Source organism: Ictidomys tridecemlineatus, chromosome 7, assembly GCF_052094955.1.
Source record: "Ictidomys tridecemlineatus isolate mIctTri1 chromosome 7, mIctTri1.hap1, whole genome shotgun sequence".
Taxonomy (NCBI): Eukaryota; Metazoa; Chordata; class Mammalia; order Rodentia; family Sciuridae; genus Ictidomys; species Ictidomys tridecemlineatus.
The window spans coordinates 129,905,341-129,928,491 of record NC_135483.1 but is presented as its reverse complement, the minus strand read 5'-3'; the positions used below and the strand labels follow the sequence as shown (position 1 = coordinate 129,928,491).

The 23,151-nt window shown below is 37.5% G+C and overlaps 1 protein-coding gene across 3 annotated transcripts in view; it reads left to right on the top strand.

The window, feature by feature from the left end:
* Positions 1 to 23,151, top strand: part of Pla2r1 (phospholipase A2 receptor 1) — a 117,424-nt gene that overhangs the window by 24,803 nt on the left and 69,470 nt on the right. For all 3 annotated transcript variants that reach the window (XM_078017464.1, XM_078017465.1, XM_005315764.5), the window contains exons 4-10: positions 2,457 to 2,630; positions 6,061 to 6,174; positions 6,638 to 6,781; positions 14,850 to 15,044; positions 16,575 to 16,732; positions 18,569 to 18,667; positions 21,853 to 21,965. In XM_078017464.1, coding sequence (XP_077873590.1) covers positions 2,457 to 2,630; positions 6,061 to 6,174; positions 6,638 to 6,781; positions 14,850 to 15,044; positions 16,575 to 16,732; positions 18,569 to 18,667; positions 21,853 to 21,965 — 997 coding nt within the window. The remainder of the gene's footprint in view (positions 1 to 2,456; positions 2,631 to 6,060; positions 6,175 to 6,637; positions 6,782 to 14,849; positions 15,045 to 16,574; positions 16,733 to 18,568; positions 18,668 to 21,852; positions 21,966 to 23,151) is intronic.

Here is a 23,151-nt window from a genome sequence, read left to right as displayed (position 1 = left end):
GAGAGAAGTCTCTGAGGCACAGGTTAGCATACAGGGAGTCTCCTGGGGAATCCTCGCAGGATGAGATTATGAGGAAAGGAAGGGAAGAGAGCAGAAGCGCATAGAAGTAGATATAATGTAGTTATTATACAACTTGTTATTTAACAACCTTCCAGTGAGATCTGTGGAGTGACACTCCGTCCATCTAGGGAAACAGAGAGCATTTGTGTCTACTTGCACAAAAGAACAAATCCTTACATTTCAGGTAAACCAAGTTTCAATGACAAATGAGTTGACTCGTCAGGAGTATATGAACGCCTATTGCAAATACTTGACTGAAGTTTCTCTGTCAAATAACTTTGAGAATTCAAAACCAAGGAAAACCTAACACCAACTGGGCCATGTAGTGTGTAGCATAGACACAATCACCTGCAAACCTTTAACCTTGACTGTTGAGTATGTAGAATTCAGGCAGGTTCTACACAAAGTCATATTGACAGAGCCAGACTAACTCTTGGGGAAAAAAATAAATAAATGGGAATGAGATCAATTGAAATGCCGTGCAGAACTTTTCTTGGCATGTATTTAGCTGTGGTCTGGAGGCTTATTAGGATTTATTGCCAAGTCTCCGTGGTAGCAGATGAGAAGCAGATACCCCACTCACCAGGACTGAGCCTCCTCTCAGATCTGCTGAAGATCGAACCCAGTGCCTCACACATATTAGGCAAGTGCTCTACCACTGAGCCACAACCCCAGCCCTCAGATTTGCTTTTCTAACATTCTACTCTCTTCTAATAGCCAAGGCCTACTTGGACGGTTTTGAATTTTTTCCTTTAGGACAGTGTTTTCTAGTATTTGCTTCCTGGAGCATCTGCCTTGGAAACCATGTTTTAAAAACATGTTTTAAAGACATGTTCCTGAATCCTGCCCTAGACCAACTGTTTCAGAACCTCTGAGACTGACAATCTACATTTTAAAAAATAATCTGGCTACATGAATCATTTGCACCCTTAATTCGTAAACATTTCCCTCCCTGCTCCCCCTTCTGGTCTCAGCTGCTGCACTGGATGAACATGACAGAACTAAGCTCTAAAAAACGGAAGGCCTAGCATTTTAGCTGAAGACCATCTCTAAGACCATCTTTCATCTCATGGGGAAATTTCAGCCACCAGGGCAAAATGGTTACTAATTTCCCTCTCTCTTTCCCTTTTCTTTCTTCATCTGTTGTTCTGTGATAGTCTTGTCTTCTGCCCACTTCAGTTTTGGACCCTTCAATAAATATATGTATCAGTCAGGAAATTCTAAATACAACCTGAGATTTATATGTGATTTAATAACTTCTGATTAACTCACTCAGTACTGGGGAATGTGTGTTGTAACCAAACATGAAAAAAAAAAAAAAAAAAAAAAAAAAAACCTTTCCACATTTCCCAAGAGAACCACCTAACTAAGCATGGGGAAAAGAAACTAAAAAGGCTTTCACCATCAAATAAGTTTAAGGAATACTGAATTAAAATTACCTGAACTGCAGAACATTTCATTCTTTATTAGGCTAATACACACCAGGAATTTCCCAGAGGACACCAATGTGCATTATGGCCTGGATCTACTTTGTGGAGACTCTTGAATTCATCTTATTCTGAGGACCACAATTGGGAAAGGATGTTCTAGATTGTAGTAGGTGGCCTGTCCATCAGCTACATTCATGCTATAGGATGGATCACATTTTCTACAGTCTGAAATTCTTTGTCTGCTTACTCTATCTTAGGGCTTAATTTAGCATTTTAGCAAAAGCATCCAAACTAGGTCTTCATTTTCTGTTATTTCAAGAAACTTCAGATTTCAGATCCACATTTCATACTTCATGAAATTTACTTTCAGGCATACTATGCAATCTTTGGCCAATATCTTACAAGTGGAATTTGCTTCTATTCCTCTTGGCTGGAGGAACTATTCAAATATCAAGGTTCCTGTGCTTGATGTTTATTTGAAAATTTGTGTTCACTATTGACCCATGTAACTATTCTATTCTATGTATTTCACTTAGCACTTGGGTATTTAGGGAGAAAAATCTTTTGAAGCAACATTTGTGTCTGTCTCCAATATACATTTTAATTCACACAGCTTTTGATGTAAAGCTGTAAATGATTACTCACCAATGAATACAGATTTTATTTTTTATCAATGTTTCACTTCTATTTCCTTCTCTTAAAACCAGCTTCTATTATTTTCCTTGAATGTATCAGAGCTTCTTTATTGATAATTTCTTGAATATCCTTAGGTAAATCTTGAAAAAGTTTAACTGTAAGACATCAATGAAATAACAATGCAGATTTTCGTCTAACAGACCTAATCAAGAATAGATAAGTTTTAGAGGTTGCAAGTTGGACTCATTCCATTCAAAAGTGTCTGAGAAATATATGTCTGTATGGATAAAATAACACTATAGTGAATGTTTTCAATGGATTTTTTTCCAGCCTCTACAGAGATAGGTTGTGATGCTGTCTTGGAGAAGGACCTCAATTCACACATTTGCTACCAATTCAACCTGCTTTCATTTCTCTCTTGGACTGAGGCATATTCTTCATGCCAGATGCAAGGAAGTGCTTTATTAAGTATTGCAGATGAAAGTGAAGAAAATTTTATAAGGAGTAAGTAGGTGGATGACGCACATTGATATTGGTATGATAAAATGATTATTGCTAACAGTTATGTTCACATATGCAAAAATGTCTCTTCTGAAGACATTAGTCATTGAATTCCACTTATAAATTATTAAGTACTCTATTAATTAACAGTTTATCTGTCACTCACTGCATGCAGTACATACGGACTTTCTGGAAGATGCCAAAGAATTGAACATTTTAGTGGGAAAAGCAAAAACACACACATGTGAACTAACAGTATAAAACAATAATATAAAATGTCAAAGGATTTGTACTAATAAGCGAGACTTGTATTATATCCATTTCCTAAATCATTCTTTTTCTTCTATATAGATTAAATGTGTTTGGGAATCCCTTTAAAATTTTTTTTTGGAAACATTAAAAAGTGTCAAAAAATTAGTCACTTTCATTAAGAGTTTTTGACACTTTTTTTCTCAAATTTTATTACACATGTAGGACAATGAAAATAATTTTTAAATCAGCTTTACAGAAAGAAAAGCAAATGAAAAATTGCCTATAGTTCTATAAACCAGAGTTAACCATGTCCTTTTGCAAAAACATATAAATGCATGGGGTATACATAGCATATAGGAACAAATGGCATCATATGAAAGTATGAGGCAGCTATTGCACATAATATAGGTGCAGGAACCAGAGAGCTCCCTGCCTGGGATTGAATCCTGCCTCTGCCACTTACTAACAGATTTATTCAAGCAACTCACTTAAACACTCTGTGCCTCAATTCCTCCACTATCTAGAGGAAATAATATAGTACCTACTGTTTAGTGGAGATTACATCTTATAATGCAGATGAAGTCTTAGAAAAGTGCCCAGCACACGTAACGAATACTCAGTGTGTGTTGACCATTTAACAACCATGCACACAGTTGGGTAAGCTGCCTTTTTCATTTGCCTACCTATAAGAAACATGTCCATGTCTGTAAATATATAGTATACATCATAATTGTTAATGATTACCTAGTAGTGTAGTTAGGCAGTTTATGTAATCTCCTCTTAATTAGAGACAGATAAAATTATTTTATTTACTTATTTGTTATAATTATTAACCATCCCTGCACATTTCATTGTTCATAGTTCCACAATTATTTCTCTATAAGTTTATAGAAGTGGATTCCCAGAATGGAAGAAGAGGCACACTTACTTAAAAGCTTTTGAAAGTCAGTAACATTTTCCAGAAGAATTGTTACAAATGGATAAACAGTGCATGCCTACCCTTCCCCCCAGGTTTGAGTGAGTCATATTAGAGGAAAACACCAATTTCCAAAATTATTATTAACCTGGACTGGTTTTTATGTAAAAGTTTGCACACCATTTATGAATTACAGTTTTATCTATCTTAACTGCAAAGATATCTTATGAGAAGATTTGAAATTATGCATTGAATTTCAATAACTATTTTTGAAAATAAAATATTAGAGACTTTGATTTATATTCCTCAATTCTATAATTAGACTTTGAAAGTTGTTTAGGAAAACAGAAGTCTATTCATAAAGACAGAATTCTGTTCTAATTAACCTATTTTTAATGATGAGAATAATCTAATGTTTCTTGCTAGTCACTGATGAACATTAACTATGGGAATAAAGAATTATCTAAGCTGTCATATATGCCAAGCAATATCCAAAGGAATTTACATTTGAGTTTGTTATTACAATATTGAGGGTCAATTTAGTTGTAAAGATAAGTAGACAGGTTTTTTGAACTTTAAACAGATTATAAATTGCAGAATGCCTTTATGTGTGTTAATAAAACAATTGCACAATGGACATTCAAAATATAAGAATAATTTATATTTTAATTAGATTACTTTAAAACAACATTTGGCACTTACTTAGATATGAATTATGGAAATTTCTCCCTGTTTTGTCAATGCATTTTTTGGGGGGGGCGGGGGTACTAGGAATAGAACTCAGGGGGCACTTGACCACTGAGACACATCCCCAGCCTTATTTTGTATTTTATTCAGAGACAGGATCTCATTGAGTTGCTTAGCACGTGGCTTTTGCTGAAGCTGGCTTTGAACTTTCGATCCTAACTTTCAATCCTCCTGCCTCAGCCTTCCAAGCCACTGGGATTACACCACCCAACCTGGCATCAATGCATCTTTCAATACATTTCTTGTCATCACAAAACCTGTTTCGACCTGTTAATGGTCATATGGTGCTATTTAAAAGGAATAATTAAATCAACATTAGGACGAGATTCCATGTGCAATCACTGAGGATGCTGTAGACTTGCTATGTGAATACCCTGACCTCATAACCTGGGTAATTAAAACATGAGATGCAAGATGCAGTGGTTAGCCAAAGCAGCCACAGAGCCAGCCTTCCATAAATTGTCTCTGACCTAAGTAGTGGGAGCAGCCTCAAATGTTTTAGTCAGCTTTTTCACTGCTGTGACCAAAAGACCTGACAAGAACAATTTTAGGAGGAAAAGTTTACTTGGGGGCTTACAGTTTCTGAGGTCTCAGTTTATAGATGGCTGACTCCATTCCTCAGGGTTCAAAGCGAAGAACATCATGGTGGAAAGGTGTAGCAGAGGAAAGCAGCTGAGGACCTGGCTCCAGGAAAGGGAGAGAGAGAGACAGAGACAGAGAGAGAGAGAGAGAGAGAGAGAGAGAGAGAGAGAGAGAGAGAGAGCTCTGCTCAATCAAGACAAAATATATACCCCAAAGGCATGCCTCCAGGGACCCACCTCCTCCAACCACACCCTACCTGCCTACAACTACCACCTAGTTAATCTTATCAGGAATTAATGCACTGATAGGTTAAGGTTCTCATAACCCAATTATTTTGCCTGTAAACTTTCTTTGCACTGTCTCACACATGAGCTCTTGAGACATCTAACAGCTAAACCCTAACATACTGCATGTGGCTTTAGTCCACACCTGATGGGGATCCCTCTGGATACTCTCTGGTCCCTTGCATTTTGCTGCTTCTCTTGGCCACACATTTCTGATTGGCTTTCCCTGCTCTGCTGTGCTTCAGCACACCTTCTGAAATTTAAAGACTTGCCTCCATTGGCTTTCTGGGAGTGGTCCTGGACACTTCCTCATCTACATTCTAAAAGTCTTAAATGGATGAACCCTTTGAAAATAAGATGGCTTCAGAATCTTAACAATGCACCCCTGAGTACATTGAGAACCTTTGAAGGACAACATTTTTGGATGCTTGAATGAAATACTGACAGCCAAGTGGGAACCTTTAGGAGATTTCTGGGTTTCTGAGGACAGTGGAGGTTTGTTTTTGTCCCTCTGAAGCATCAGGGTGGGTTTTAGTAGCACCTAAACCCCATCCAGTTACTGAGATTGATTGATGACTCCATGAACCAGGAATAGGAAAACAAAAAGAAGTGTAACATTAAAAACTTTCTAATTCCATGATTTTCTTTTCAGAGCACGTAAGTAGTAAAGCAGTAGAAGTATGGACAGGTTTGAATCAGCTGGATGAAAACACTGGCTGGCAGTGGTCTGATGGCACCCCACTTACCTATCTGAACTGGAACACAGGTACCCACAGTGTTTTACTTACCTTCGACATGTGGCATCATTCTGTGGCCTTAAGCAGCAGCATGTCCCATGTAGATACAAGACATTATTCTAGAAGTGGCTTATAAATATTTTTTAGCTTAACTAAATATCCTGTAAGACAAGTTTTTCCAGACAAATAAGGTAGAGGCCAGGAAGGTAAGCTATTTAGCTGAGGCTGCAGGAGAATGTGAGTTAGAGTTCAGGTTCCAGCTGCTGTTTTTAGAAATAACAACAAATTGCAAAAAAAAAAAAAAAAATCACTTTAAAGTGAAATTGGCTCTTTTGCCATCATTGGGAAATCATTTAATTGTTATATCTGGACTTTAGCTGCAAAATCATAATATCTAATAGGCTTGACTATCTTTGAGAAGTATCTTTTGATGCTAAAATTACATTTCAGTGTGTATTAAACTCACTTGAAACACACATACCGTATTTTCAGAGATGAACGTCGATCCATTTGTTGAATATCGCTGTGGAGTATTTAATACATTTATGTCAAATGCCTGGAGGAGTAGGGACTGCGAGTTCACCTTGCCTTACATATGTAAAAAATATCTAAACCACACTGATCATGAAATAGTTGGTAAGTGTTTTAACTTGTTCTTGCACGTTGTTTACTCATCCTCTCAATATATTTAAATTCCTCTATTTTTGTTAATTCATAATTTATATTTAGCTAAAGCTGATTTATGTTTTTATGAATAAAAATGTGTAACTAGATAATATCTGTAATTCCAAAAGCACAATGAATCTAACAGATGTATTTAGGCTTTTACTAAAAGCTGAAACAACCTGAGCATAGCAAACATTTTCTTCCTTTTTATAAAAAAATTTGCATTTTATCATTCTGCCTGCTCTTTTTGTTACTCTAGATTTGAGTTTTATTTATAGTTCCCCTAGAAATTAAGCATATCAAATTATTTACTTCATTAATTTTCTTTTTTGTTAATTTTTTAATTGACACACAATAATTATACATATTTATGAGATAGAATGTTGTGTTTCAATATGTTTCAATATATCTATGCATTGCATAATGATCAAATCAGGATTATTAGCTTATCCTTTATTTCAAATGATCATCATTTCTTTGTAGTGAGAACATTCAAAATCCCTCTTCTGGCTATTTTGAAATATACAATGCACTTTGTGTGTGTGTGTGTGTGTGTGTGTGTGTGTGTGTGTGTGTGTGTCTGTCTGTCTGTCTGTCTGTCTGTGTGTGCGCGCACGCGCTGGGGATTGAACCCAGGGCTTTGTGCATTTGAGGTAAGCACTCTACCAAACTGAGCTATATCCCAAGCCAATGCATTATTTTCAACTGTAGTCACCCTACTCTGCAGCAGAACCAATTCTCCCTACTTAATTATAACTTTACACCCTTCTCGATTTTGTACCACATCTGTATCTCTTATTAGTAACACCCTTCCCCTAAAATAACAAAAAAATGGTATAATTAAGACTTAAATAATACCAAATTACAATCTAGCTCAATTGTTTCTGTCTTTAAGGTCTATTACCTCCTTTTAGTTCTTGTGGGAATAAATGTCTTAACTCAAAAGTAGAGATAAAAACATAACCATTTTTAAAAGAATCATTACAAGAATAATTAGAAACAACTCTACATTTTAAAAAGGCTAAATTGTCATGTTTAAATATTGCCCCTTACAATCAGGTTTTAACTGTTATTCTCCTTTAAATAGCTCAGCCTGCGAATAATGTACAACAGGGTAGGGATCCTGTCATTTTTCCCCCCCACAGGGATTTTTCCATTCTTTCAAGAATTTGCTAAAAATGCTGCCAGCTGTTTTTGTCCTTTTCCCTCTCTCTTCCTTCTTTCACCTTTCTTTGTCCATGTCTTTCTTCTTCATCTTTTCATTCTTTTCTTATGCCCTCCTGCATTCCCCTGCCTCCTTTCTTCTGTTTTATGTTTTTCTAATCTACTAATTGAGGCTAGAAGAGCAGAAATGGGAATAGTGGCATTAGGTTTCTTTGCAGTATATGCTGTTGCTTTGAGATCAAGAAATTCTTCTGATGATTCAGTCCAGTGTCTTCTCACTGTGCTTCTGGGATCCCAGGGTTTTTTTGTTTGTTTGTTTGTTTTAACTGACACATAAAGAAAATAAGAATTGTACATGTTAACAGGGCAACCTTTAATCGTTTGATACATGTACACATTGCACAGCATTGACATCAGGTTAAAATCTCTACCTCCTCAAATCATTTCTATTTTCATTGGTGCATTCTAGTTTCATTAGTGGAATTCATTGTTACTTACTCACATATGCACACAACGTAATTTGGCCAATTTCATTTCCCAGTAAAACTTTGAAAATTATTTCTTACAGTTTCTCAAAATGCACAATACATCATTATCAACTACAGTCACCTCACAGTGCAAAAACACCAGTTCCTCTCATGTCCATCTAACTGTAATTCAACACCCATTGATCAATCTTTCCCCATCTCTCCCCACCTATTCTCCCTGGTCTCTGGTAATCATCGGTCTTTTCTTAACTACAGTGAGATCAACTTTGTTATATTCCACATATAAGAGTGAGATCATGCAGTACTTGTCTTTCTATGCCTGGCTTAGTTCATTTGACATACTGATCTCCAGTTCCATCCATGTTGTTCCAAATGACAGGATTTCATCCTTTTTATGTCTGACTGTATTCTGTTCCATTCACCACATTTCCTTTACCCATTTGCCAGTTGATAGATACTTAGGTTGTTTCCATTTCTTGACTAATATGAATAGTGCTGCAATAAGCATGTAAAACAGATGTGCCTTTGACATACTGATTTCATTTCCTTTGGAAATATAGCCACTAGTGGGATTACTGGATCATATGGTAGTTACAATATTTATTTTTCGAGGAACTTCCATATTGTTTTCCTTAATGGCTATACTAATTTACATTCACAACAACAGTATGCAAGGGTTTCCTTTTCTCTACCTCCTTGCCAGTATTGATTCTCTTTAGTCTTTATTATAATAGCCATCTATTTATTGGGGCAAGGCTATATCTCATTGTGGTTTGATTTGCATTTTCCTGGTGACTAGTGATATTAAACTTTTTTTTTATGTCTGTTGGCCATTGGGAAATCTTCTGTTAAGAAATGTCTACTTAGATTTATTGCCTACTTTTTTTTTAAGTTCTCTATCTCCAACTGTCAGCTCTAGGGGAGTAAGGAACACCCATTGCTTTTTTTTTTTCAGTTTTAGATGGACACAATACTTTTATTTTTATGTGGTGCTGAGGATCTAACCCAGTGCTTCACACATGCTAGGCAAGCGTTCTACCACTGAGCCACAACCCCTGCCCAAAGTCTAGACTTTTTTTTTTTTGTATCAGATATTGAACTCGGGATCACTCAACCCACTGAGCCACATCCCCAGCCCTATTGTGTATTTTATTTAGAGACAGGGTCTTACTGAGTTGCTTTAGCACCTCACTTTTGCTGAGGCTAACTTTGACCTCACAATCCTCCTGTCTCAGCCTCCTGTGCTGCTGGGTTATAGGCGTGTGCCACTGTGCCCTATCGCCCACTTTAATCAAGCTATTAGTTTTTTTTTAATTGAATTTTTGGAGTTCCTCCTATATTCTAGATAGTAATTCCTTGTCAGATGCACAGTTTGCAAATATGTCTCCCTTTATGTAGATTCTCTCTGTGCTCTGTTGATTAATTCCTTCACTTAGCAGAAGCTTTATAGTTTGAAGTAATTACCATTTTTGCTTTTGTTTCCTGTATTTGTGAGGTCTCAACCAAAAAATGCTTGTCCACTCCAAAGTCCTGAAGCATTTCTCCTTTTTTCATCAAGTACTTTCATGTCTTACATTTAAGTCTTCATTTTTTTAAGCTTATTTTTGTAACAGGTAAGAGATAGGGGTCTAGTTTCAGTCTTCTGCATGTGGATATTTTTCCAGCACCATTTATTGAAAAGACTAACCTTTCTCCAATGTGTGTTCTTAGCACCTTTGTCAAAAACCAGTTGGCTATGGAAGCATGAGTAGATTTCTAGGTTCTCTCTTCTGTTCTATTGGTCTATGTGTCTGTTTTTATGCCAATACCATGCTGTTTTGATTGTTATAGCTTTGTAGTATGTCTTGAAATCAGGCAGTGTAGTGTCTCCTGATTTATTCTTTTGTTCAAGATGACTTTGGCTATTTGGAGTTTTGTTTGTTTCCATATTAATTTGAGGACTGTTTTCTCTAGGTATCTGAAGAATATCATTAGTATTTTGATAGGAATTGCACTGAATCTGTAAATCATTTCATGCAATATAGACATTTTAACAACACTGATTCTTCTAAGCTGTGAACAAAGGATGTCTTTCCACTTTTTGTCTCTAATTTCTTTAATCAGTGTTTCAAATTTTCATTGTAGATATCTTTCAACTCTTTGGCTAAACTTATTTCAAGACTTTTTGATAGCTATTGAAAGTGAGATTGCTATCTTGATTTCTATTTCAAATAATTCATTATTGGCATAAAGCAACATTACTGATTTTTATATATTGACTTTCTATCTTGCAACTTTATTGAATTCATTTATTAGATCTAAAAATTATTTGGTTAGATCATGTCTTCTGGAGACCGACAATTTGATTTCTTTTTTTCCAATTTGGATGTCCTTTATTTCTTCCTCTTGCCTGCTTACTCTGGCTAGGACTTCCAAGACTGTATTGGCTAAAAGTGACTATATTGGCAACTTTGTCTTGTTGTAGATCTTAAAAAGAGAACTTTCAGTTTTTCCACATTCCATATATTGATGAACCACATCCTCAGCCCTTTTTATTTTTGTTTTAACACAGGGTCTTGTTAAGTTGCAGATGCTGGCCTCAGACTTGCAATTCTCTGCCTCAGTCTCCTGAGTTGCTGGGATTACAGTTGTGTGCCACTGTGCCTGGCTACCCCTTATTATTTTATAGTGACTTTCCTTTTCTCTTTTTACTGCTTTTGATTTAAAATCTATTTTATTTTCTATAAATATGGCTACTCCTGCTTTCTTTTTGATTCTACTTACATGTCATGTCATAGCAATCTCTTCACTTTCAGCCTATATGTGTCCTTAAAGGTAAAGTGAGTTCTTGTGAGCAACATATATTTGGGTCTTGGGGTTTTTTTTTGTTGTTGTTGTTGTTGTTGTTTTCTTTTCTTTTTTGCTCCAGACATTGTATGTCTTTTAATTGGAGAATTTAATTCATTTATGTTTGAGGTAATTATTGATGGCTAAGTTTACTACAATCACTTTATAACTTGTATTCTAGTATTTTTGTAATTCTTTATTTCTCCCTCTCTTAGAGTCTTCCTTTATGGTTAAGTGATTTACTCTATCAGTGTGTTCTGATTCTTTGCTTTTTATTTTGTTTTGTCTATTATAGATTTTTGCTTTGTGGTTACCATGAGGCTTACAAAACATAACTTTTGATTATAATAAGTTATTTTTAATTTTTTCCAACTTAAAGACCAGAACAGAACCAAATACAAAAGAACAAGAGAAAATATACTACTAAGAAAAGTACACATTCACAGCCCCCTCCTCCTCCCATTTAAATTTTTTGATAGCCCATTTTACATCTTTCTATATTGCCTATCTCTTAACACATTAATGTAGTTATTATTTTTCAACATTTTGAATTTTAGTTTTTATATTAAAGATATGAATAGTTTAACACCATACTTACCATATGAGAAAATATGAGAACATTCTGAATTTGTTTATATACTCTTACTAGTAGGTTTTTTACCTTCCCATTCATACTCTTACTCATTAATGTCTCTTTCTTTCAGTTTTAAGAACTTCCTTTAGCATTTCTTGTGTAATAGATCTGGTAGTATTGTATTTTCTCAAGTTTTCATTTGGGAATGTCTTTATCTCTTCTTCATTTCTAAAGGATAGATTTGCTGGGTACAGAATCCTTAGTAGATAGTTTTTTGTTTCCTTTTCCCTCAGTACTATGAAAATCTCAGGCCACTCTGTCCTGGTCTACCAGGTCTCTGCTAAGAAGTCTGCTGTTGAGTGAATTGGGAGTCTCCAATGTGCTGTTTGTCTCTCTTGCAATTTTGAGAATCTTCTCTTCATCTTTCACCTTTTAGAGCTTGATTATAAAATACCTTGGGCTAGCCCTGGTTAAGTTAAATCTGACTGGTAACTTTTAACTTTCTTGTACTTGGATATTTGTATCCTTCTCTAGGTTTAGGAAGTTTCCTGTTATTATTTCTTCGAGTAAGCTTTCTACCCCTTCAGCATTTTCAAGTCTTTCTTGAACACCAATAACCCCAGATGACTCATCCACAGTTACTGGCCTTGTGGTTACACTGCAAGATTCTACCTGACCCTAGGCAGATGGATGAACCAGCCTCAAGTTCCTATGTCATACCTGTGGCCACCCGAGCTGCATCACATCCTGAGCCCATAGCCCACTAAGGCCAACACAAATTGGGTAGGAGCAAGGCTCACTCTATGGGCTGCCTATTGATGAGGTGGACTTGTGGCCTATTCTGCCATTAGCTAGAATAGAAATACAATAGACTGAGGCCATGTATCTTCCCCTGGCACTGGAGCTGTTCCAAAGGCTTCCTCTGCAGGCAGGCCTGGGGATGAACCCACCAGGATCTGCCTGGTGTTAAGGTTCACCAAATTAGCACTGAGGTCTAGGGCAAAGTCTTGTACTTACACCCTCTCCTGTCCATGGTGAATGGCATTTTGCAGCACATTATACTGCCCAAGGTTGAGGTAGTGTTGTGAAGGTAGTCCCTTGGCCACTAAGACTGTCACTAAGCTGTAACACCTGAGTCTCACAGCTGCAAAGGCCTGCACAGTCTCAAGGGTATTCCAAGGCCCATACCACAGATGGCAGAGAAACAGGCCAAAACATGAGTCTGTGCCCCTGGGATGTAGGTCTTTCTAGTTCATGAGCAGTCTAGGACACCATCTGAGAGCACTGCCCTCAGAAAATAACTGGCTAGCCGAGTTAGGTGGCACACACCTGTAATTCCAGTGGCTCGGGAGACTGAAACAGTTTCCAAGTTCAAAGCCAGCCTCAGCAAAAGCGAGGCACTAAGCAACTCACTGAGATCCTGTCTCTAAATAAAATACAAAATAGGGCTGGGGATGTGGCTCAGTGGTTGAGTGGCCCTGAATTCAATTCCCAGTATCCACCTACCTCACCCCACCCCCAAAAAAGAAAAGAAAACAGCTGCTGTTGGAGACTGGTGGTAGAGGACACCAAGGCTGAATTAAACTAGGTTGTACTTGAGTCTCATAGCTGCAGGGGCCTGTACAGTCTCAGGAAGAGGGTAGGTGTACCCCAGTTTCTTTCTACGGCCAGAGATGATGCAAGCAAAAACTCAACCGATCTCCACCTGATGCTGGGGCTGACACAGAGGCTCTATCTAGGAGTTGTGGCCTGTGAATGAGGTCTTCAGTTTCTAAGAGGTTCTAGGTCTGTCTCACTGCAATGGGCCTAGCACTGGGGCTCCAACACAAAGCCCTGTGCTAGCTTTCATGCCCTGTTCCCCAAGAAGGGAGTCCTGCTCCCTGCTCTGCTGCTGGAGATTGGAGGAAACTTAGTGGAGACAGTCAGCCTAACAATTCGTGGGGGTCAGTCCACAGGTATTAGTCTGGCAATAGGGGCCATGGTCACTGGTTTCACCATGGTGGGCCTGGTATTTGGTTTCAAGTTGAAGACCTCGAACATGGTGCTCTCTACTTCCCCCAAGGGGGAGGCATCTCTTTATGTGCCCGACTGCTTAGAGTTGGAGGAGAGGTGACACTTTCTTTCCTGCCTTCTTCAGTATGCCCTTTCATTTTGTACTAAAAGCAGGGCCTAGAGTCTCTCATCTGATTTCCTTGGCTCTTGTGAAGGTAGTTTGGTGCATGAATAGCTGTTCAGCTTGGTGTTCTGTGGGGAGACGTCACTGGAGGATCTTACTCATCTCCATCTTGAGGGTGAGGGGGCTGTGCACTGCAAGCACACAAGAGCAAACATACTGAGGAGCAGATCCATCACCTCCCACATGTCAGGCAAGCGTTCTACCCCTGAGCTGCATCCCAGCCCTCAACCACCATCTTGCTCTGCTACAACAGGTTCTTGCTTGGCTCTGCTATTGCTTCCATCAGAAAAAGTTCCTCTTTCACCTTTTTATTGTATCTTTAGACTGAGGTTTAAAACTCCATATTTTAAAAGGGTTCTGTGTGGCTTCATTTCCTAGCTTGAAAACCACCGGATGATGTCTAAATGTTCTACATTCTTGGACTATGATTCTAATTGTTGTCAGAGTCCAAGAAGCAATTTTAAAAGAATGTTTTCTTCCCCAGATAGCAGTGAAATCATACCTAACCCTGTTAACTAGCCCTGACTTTCAGCTTTTGTTGTACATGATTTTTGTAAAGTCTCCTACTGCTTTGTGCCTTAGATTTCTCATCTGGAAAATAAGGAGCTGAGATTCATTAGACCTTAGATCTAGATCAGAGACTAGACCCTTCTCAATTCTGAGGATCTAAAATTTCACGATATATATGTCATTGCATTTATCTTGATTTTCACATTTTCAAAGTAATCATATTGATGGCAATTTAAATAAAGAGTAATAAGTCATGTTAAAATAATTGTGGAAAATTACATTGCTTTTTGTTGAAAAAAGATAAAGATGCTTGGAAATATCACGCTACCCATTGTGAGCCTGGCTGGAATCCCTACAATCGTAATTGCTACAAACTTCAGAAAGAAGAAAAGACCTGGAATGAGGCTTTGCATTCTTGCCAGTCTGATAACAGCACATTAATAGACATAGCTTCATTAGCAGAGGTGGAGTTCCTTGTAAACCTCCTTAGAGATGGTGAGTATCTTTGCCTTAGGTTTAAGAAGAATGAAACATGATGCAGTAACTTTTTAAAAAATATTTTGTTAGTTGTAGTTGGGCACAATACCTTTATTTTATTTATTTATTTATTGTTATGTGGTGCTGAGGATCAAACCCAGGGTCTCACACGTGCAAGGTGAGCACTCTACCACTGAGCCACAACCCCAGACTGCAGTAATGTTTTATTAGTGGAGTTGAAAAGAAATTTAAGCTATTTAAAAGTGTTTGGGGCACATTTATTTAAAGGAATAAATTCAGGAATGCAAATTCATTGGATTTTTACTAAATGCATGTTCAGAAACTTTGTAACATCTCCACATACACCAAATATGATTAGATGGCTTTTAATTGTTTTAAGGGGTAATATCACTTTCTGAAACTTCTAATGCAAAATCTAAACCTATGATTTAGTTTTATGGTCATCATGTAGTAGTTGTGTGCTGGTCATGTAAAGGGAATTCCTTAAGCAAATAATTAAATGAAATAACTTCAGGCAGTGAAAAAGGCGTAACTTATTTGGCATGGTGATTTTCAGGCAATCTGTCATGTGCAGGTTCTGGGCTTTCAGCCTCTACTACCTTCAGCCCTTCAGATCCAGTCTGCTACTCCCTGTCCTTTAGTTCACAGGAATCCTGCTGGAAAACATTGAAATCATTCATTTCAGTTTTCAGTTTTTAAAAGTGAAAACAAACCCAGAAACCTCCAGAACTCTGCTTTGATGACCTTTTGAATGTTAGGTTTTGCTTTGGCATGAAAACACAAATCTTCCTGTCATTTCCCCTAATCCTTTCCATTTGGGATTAAAAGAATCCTAAGGCTGCCTCTGTGTCCACAAGGACACTTAGACACTTCTTAACCACCTGGGGTCTCTTTACCCTATCTAGGCTGTCACGCTTTGTTACTTTTCCAGAAACCCATTGCTCCCATTTTTTTTTCATATTTCTTATTGGTGAGTTATAATTATACATAATAGTGGGATCCATTTTACATACTCATATGTGCACATGATATAACAATATAATTTGGCCAATTTAATTCATTTAAAAGCTTTTGTTCCTTTTCTCCTTTATGTAGGGTAGGGGGATGAAAAAGAGAAAAATATTAAAGGTAGATATCATTACAAGTGCTTTTTCTCTTAAATGTGCCCTTTTCATAATCCAATCAACATTCCCATTGTTTTTCCCCTTTCTCTAGGCAGAAGCAAAACCAGATTTTCAGGTCTATTTTACTCATTATAATAGGAACTAGAGTCCAAGGAGTCTGACATGCTTTGGTTTTGTCATTGTGATGGCTTTAGCTCACCCTTTGCCTCACTTGAAAGATCTTGAAGCAAATCTGAATATTGTGGGAGGGGAAAGTTTAGACAGGTATTTATATGAAGCTTAAACAGGTTTCTTCACATGAAGCAATCACATGTAAAGTAGTATGTTTTGGTAATAACTTCAGTGCATTATCACCTTTGCAAATAATAGAATCTCTTAAGTAATTTACAATTGTCTCTTACAGAAAATGCATCCGAAACATGGATTGGTTTGAGCAGCAATAAAATTCCAGTTTTCTTTGAATGGTCTAATGGCTCCTCAGTCATCTTTACTAATTGGCACACACTTGAGCCCCGAATTTTTCCAAATAGAAGCCAGCTATGTGTCTCATCAGAGCAATCTGTAAGTTGATTCATTTTTTTCAATGCTCATGTTGCTGGACCTATGTCAAGGAACTCCTAGGCCAGGGACTTGGGCCACAGCAGAGACCAAGACACTTACTTCTGTGACACCTTTATTGTTGTGTGTCTTAAGGCCTGCATAACATATGCAGTCACAATTATACATGTTAATGTAGTGCCTCTGAGTTCCTTTGGGGGAGGGAGAAACAGTGACCTCCTAAATCTTTGTCATGGGTCTGACTCTGCTGAAATCCACCACCATTCATGCTCCTATAGTAGAAACATTATTGACTCTTTGGTTTTGATATAATTAAGATGACCTTCATTTCCTATTGACTGACAAGTTTATTTCACTTAGCTTTTTTATAGAACAGGAGCCAACATTTAGATAGATAGTATTATTTTAAAAGAGTGAGGTAGGTTTTCTCCTCTAAGTGGGATATTCTGTAGCCCCCTTTGTAACCGCTTATTTCCTTAAGTAGTAGGTATATAAAAATTAACACTTATTTTCATCAAGTAAGCCTTAAAATGAAATACTCGTTATATGTAACAAGTTACCTAATCATGATTAACCCCTAAATTTAAATGTGAAAGCCTAGGAAACTACTCATTCATCCATCTATCTATCCAACAGTCATTAAGCAACTCTGGTATGCCTGACTATTCTATAATTGGATGGTTTGCTGGAAGATTCCATGGGGAGGGACAGTGCTGCTCTTACAGGTGAAAATGTCAGCCCTTGACAGAGTATGCTTCTGAAGGTCACGGAAGGGCTCCATATTCCCCTAAAATTCCGTATACCTGAAATACCAACTGAAATTTGAATTGTGTGGTTTTAATCTAAAGTTCTGACTTGAATTAAAATAAAAAATCATTTGGGAAATTAAAATTTTAATCTGCTGGCAGATATATTATTATTAATGAGGAATCTGAGAACAGCCGTTGGTAGGGCTGGGAGAAGACAGCCTGTTATATAAAGAGCTGAGTGATGTTCTGAAAACTTAGTGATGGAGAAGGACTTTGGGGGTTGAACATGAATTTCAACCATGTGAATGTTATCTAGGATGATTCACAGTGGCTTCCAGGTATTTCCCCAGCATCAAGTTTATACATAAAAGCAGCCGAGCCTTTGATTTAACACTGAGAAGTGGTTGGGAAGAGAAAGCGGCACTCTCAATCAATCAGAGCCACGTGGTTCTTAAGACATGACCTTAGACGGGCAACATCACCATCACCTGAAGCCTTTTACAATTACAAATCCTCAGGTCCCACCAGACCCACTGAATGAAATATCTGATCAAGGGCTACAGCCATCAGTGTTTCAGGAGTCCCTCCAGGTGATTCTGTTATACACTGATGCTTTTGAACCTTTATTCCATCCCATCTTTTTATAAGAAAATTTGAGAGCAGCTTAACGCAAAGCCAGACTGACCCAGATATCAATCCTAGCTCTAATTTTTTTTTACTGACTACAGAACTTTGTGCAAAGCATCAAGCCTAATCTTCAAATTAGAATAATTGCTACCTGATAGAAACATTGAAATTCATGAAAATCACCCAACATTAGGTCTAGTACACAGCAGCAACCAAGAAATATCAGTTGTATCCTCCCTCCGAACCTGTTTCTAAATTGCGGGCATCAAAACTGTGGCATGCTGGAGAGAGAGTGGGGCTTCCCATCCCTGGAGGGGCTGCTGACCCTTTCCTAGGCAGGGTCCTGAAACATGGCCCCACTGGAAACACTTGCTATTAATCAGATATTGGGTCATAATAAGGGGTATTGCCCACAAGCATGAGCACAGAGTGTATTCATTCATCATAACATTTTCTCCCATAGGAGGGATATTGGAAAGTCAAAAATTGCGAAGAAACCTATTTTTACATCTGTAAAAAAGCAGGCCATTTTCTTCCTGATGCTGAATCAGGATGTCAAGAGGTAAGTATGAGTAACACTGCAATTTAGGTACAGGGTCTACATAGGTAGAATAATATATCTGCCCTCAATTTATAGTAAATCTCTGCCCTCCCTACCTTTCCTTTCCCTTCCCTCTCTTGGCTCTCCATTCCTCCTCTCCTTCCCACCCCCTCTCTCTCTTTCTCTCTCTCTCTCTCTCTTTCCTGAGTGTGGGCTACTTTTTACAAACCAAACAATTCCCAGCTAGAGGCACCTGAAGGATTTACAACCCTGAGAGAGATCGTTGTCTTGCTATGCTCTTTGACCCAAGACTACTCTTTTTTTCCTTGAGATAAAAAATGTACATGATCCTGTTATGCCATCTGTACAAACAATGGCTGTGGCACGATGCCTCCTCTCACACATGGTTTTCATAATTCTCAAATGGGATGTCAGAGAGAAAGCGAATGCGTTCCTTGGAGTCACCGTGAACTTCGGCACCCAGCATCTTGCCTTCTTCTTCCCCTTCTGAGACTTAAATATTGGAACAGAATAAAATAATGGAGAGGAGAGCATGCTTGTGATATATTCTTTATTTAGAAATGCAATAATAAAGATACTTTAATATAATAACAAAGTATTTTAGATAGTTTAAATAAAAATATGTAATATTTTAGGTTTAAACCTAAAAGGTAGAAAATTATCTCTTTAAAATGTCTTGACTATTTACTGCCCTGAGATAAAATTGCATTTAAAACTCGACCTCTCAGTGTCCTCAGCATATGGACCCATGTTCTCTCTCCTTCCCCCTGCCCCCTCCCTCTTTTCCATCGGAAATTTTCATGCTACGTGTTATTCTCAAAAATTTTCCAGGGGCTGGGGCTGTAGCTCAGTGGCAAAGTGCTTGCCTCGAATGTGTGAGGTACTGGATTCGATCCTCAGCACCACATAAAAATAAATAAAGATACTGTAAGTTCATCTACAACTAAATAAATATTTTTTTAAAAATTCCCAGACTGATTTTTATGTAACTCCACTTTAAATCTTTTCTTCTTTAATCCAGTTATTTATGTTCAAACTAAACAGTGATCCATCTCTGCAAAAACTGTATTCCATTTGTTAATGAATGCTTATATAAACTACATCTTCAAACTCCAGATGGACAATATATGTGCCATAGCTGACATGTCACCAAACAGTTTATCCAAGGACTCCAGTTCCTGAATTAGTTATAGCTGACCACTGACCTAATCTCTATCTTATGTGGCTTTCAAGGCAACTCCACATGTTTTATTTTTTGCTGAATGAGCAATCAACTTCTTATACAAAAAAGCAGAATGCTCTATGTGAACTTTACTGCTTCCCTTTTCTGTCTAGAATTACCAGTATTTCAAGATTCTGAGTTTAGGGCTAGTTCTTTTGTTGTATGAAAAATATCCTGATAAGTTTTTGTTTTACATCAGCCTCTGAGTATGGTTTCCAACGATTCCTTTCTTTTAGCCATTTGTTTTAATGGAACTCTCTAAATAGTGTCCCCTTGCAACATGAATTTACAAAATCAGTCTTATTCAAAGCCAAAAAAAAAAGTGATTTATTTTTTCCTCTGAGTCACCTTTTGGGGATTGGACAATATAAGCAAATGCTTCAACATTATTACCCTCATCCTTTCATTTAGAAACGAAGTGGCAGCTAGAGTATACAAAGGGTGACTCTCCTGTCACTCTCCACTCTTCCATTATGTGGACAAGGGCTTGCAGTGCAGAGGCTTTGTTCTCCTGGTTACTACTCAGCCACTTCTTTTTACCCTCCCTTTTCTTGAGGCTGTTCAGTTCTTGGATTTTTGTTTTGCTAAGCTGCCCATGATCCAAAAACTGCTAATAAAGAAGGAATAGTTGGTTAGAAAGGTCAAATTGTCAGCCTCCCTCCACCTGTCCTTCCAGGAACAAAAGCAGTCTAACCACCCTGTCCCTGGCCCACAGAGTGCTCACAGGGGTCTCTCTGGAGCTGTCAATTACACAGAGAGGATCAGGAGTGAGGTAGAGGGGAGTGAGTTCAGAGCAGACCCTGAATGGCTGGATGTGGGTGCCACGTGAACCACATCATTTCATGAAATGTTTTGAACCAAAATATCAGATTTCTAAATTAAGGTTTTCTTTAATTGACAAGACTGAGACCTTTCCAAGAAATATTCTAGAAAGCATTTTATGTCTCATCAAAAGCAGGTAAGCATTGGCATGGCACAGAGTGAAAGGTATTTTAAAACTGGTGAATAAGTAAAAAGAAAAAAAAAAGGCACATTTAAGCAATGTGGTTTAATAATACTGAAACAAAAAGACCTAAAATAATTCAGTTTAAATATAATGAATGTATGACTCCTGTATCGTGTGATTTTAAAGAACAGAGTGACCCTAACTTGCTCCTAGGGCTAAGCTTTGAGCAACATATTTGTCTTTTTTGTCTGAGTGTCAAAATTCGCTTACTTCCTCTCTAAAAGGCCAGACAGTTAATTTAGCAATATAATCTTTGTCATATATATGTGTATATATTTTTTGGCCATTCTTTATTTGGAAGTATCATATCAAACTAAGACCATCCTCAATTGCACCAGAATTGGGTTCCAGGCTCAGCTGGTCCACTGGTTGGTGATTTTATTTAAGTCCCTAAGCTCAAAGAGATAACATAAAACAATCAATATGAAAGAAAGTTGAAAAAAAAGACTCCAATATTATCTAGACACTTTTCTTCTTTGCTCTTACTGATTTCCTGGCTCTACTCTAAGATCTCTGCCTGCATTGATTCTTTTTGATTCACAATAGCCCGATGAATATTACACTATACCATTTTACAGATGAGAAAACTAGATGTGGAGACATTATACTTATTGAAATTCATTCAACATTAATAGATAAAGTCACACTGTGGTTGGATCCAGAGTTGGGGTTCTTTTGTTTGCTATATTTTCCCCCTTTATTTTCATTTGTGTCAAAGTTTTTACATTTTTAAGTTAATTAAAATTTCTAGTTTGTTCAGATAATTTTAAAAGTGTCAAAGTGGCTATAGCTATTGGAACCACCAGATAGGAGAAATGTAAAGATAGACAAAATTCAAGGAGATTTGAGTGAGTCCGAGAAAAAGGTTATATATATGAGAAGATGCAAAAAAAAAAAGACCTATGGGTATTTAATTAAAATAAAACACATTGTTAATTTCTCCTTTTCTTGTTTAAGGGATGGGAGAGACATGGTAGATTCTGTTACAAAATTGATACAGTCCTTCGCACCTTTGACCAGGCTTCCAGCGGTTACTACTGTCCTCCTGCACTTGTGACCATTACAAACAGGTAAAATTAAAATTTTCTAGCAGAAACATTACTATTCTTCAATGTGAGGGCTCTTGGGATGATAAAATCTAACCATAATCAGAGCTTTTTAAAATGTAAAGTGTGCTGTAGAGTAGGGTATTCAATTACCTAAAGCATTTATGGAGGTGAATTTAAATCTTCTGATGTTATTTTGAAATTGATTTTTGAATGACAAATAGTAAAATTTAAGATGACTTGTACTTTCCACAAAGATTTATTAATTACTAGCTTTGCTAATATATTCTGTTGTATTTAGGCTTTTATCTTCTAACTGCTTGTCGTGGAAAACAAATATTTACCAAGTATTTTTTAAACACAATATGTGTAAACTGCATGGGGTCTTTCTTTAGCAGAAAAGGAAGTGTAGTGAAAATGTGGAGGGTATTCAAATACCTCACCATTGCTGCTTAGGTCTATTTTGTTTAGACTTAGACTTCTTTGTGCACAGATGTCTTCCTGATCCTGCAGAGGGTTGTGCCTTTTTACTCTTCATATAATTTGCAGCATGCTACTGGGGATAAAAAGTGCCATAACAAAGGTGACCTCCTGTCACAATCAATGTCAAGGACAGAGAGGGCTGGAAGGCCAGTTTCTCCATGCCTAAAACAGAGCACCAGGATAGAACTCTTCAGTGGTTCCACAGGAAAGACACCTGCAAAACAAGTCTCTTGCTTTTGTGCCAAGGCCATTACCTTTGAAAATATCCACTGAAAACTGCATGTGGTGGTACATACCTGTAATCCCAGCTACTTGGGAGATTGAGGCTGTAAGATTACTTGAACAAGACCAATCTGAGCAATGAAGTGAGAGATCTGTATGAAAAAAAAAATCCACTGACTACCAGGAAATAGGAGAATTGGTGCTTTGGTTTTGTCTAGAGACTCTTCATGCATCTGTCTACTTTGGAGAGAGACCTTGTATGCTTTCTCTGTTCTCCCTTGATTTGGAAGTCAACATTCTTAGTCACCAGTGTTTTTCTCTTCTCTCACCCTCTTTCTTTCCTCACTCCCTCCATCTGTCCTGGAATCTTTTCCAGTATATACTACAAAAAATGCACAAGAATGTGAATGCATGTGTGCAGAGAAATGGATTAATACACTGGGGAATGGGTTGACATCATGTCACAGACTAAATGACCTTCTTTAGGGTATAATGCTACCTTTGA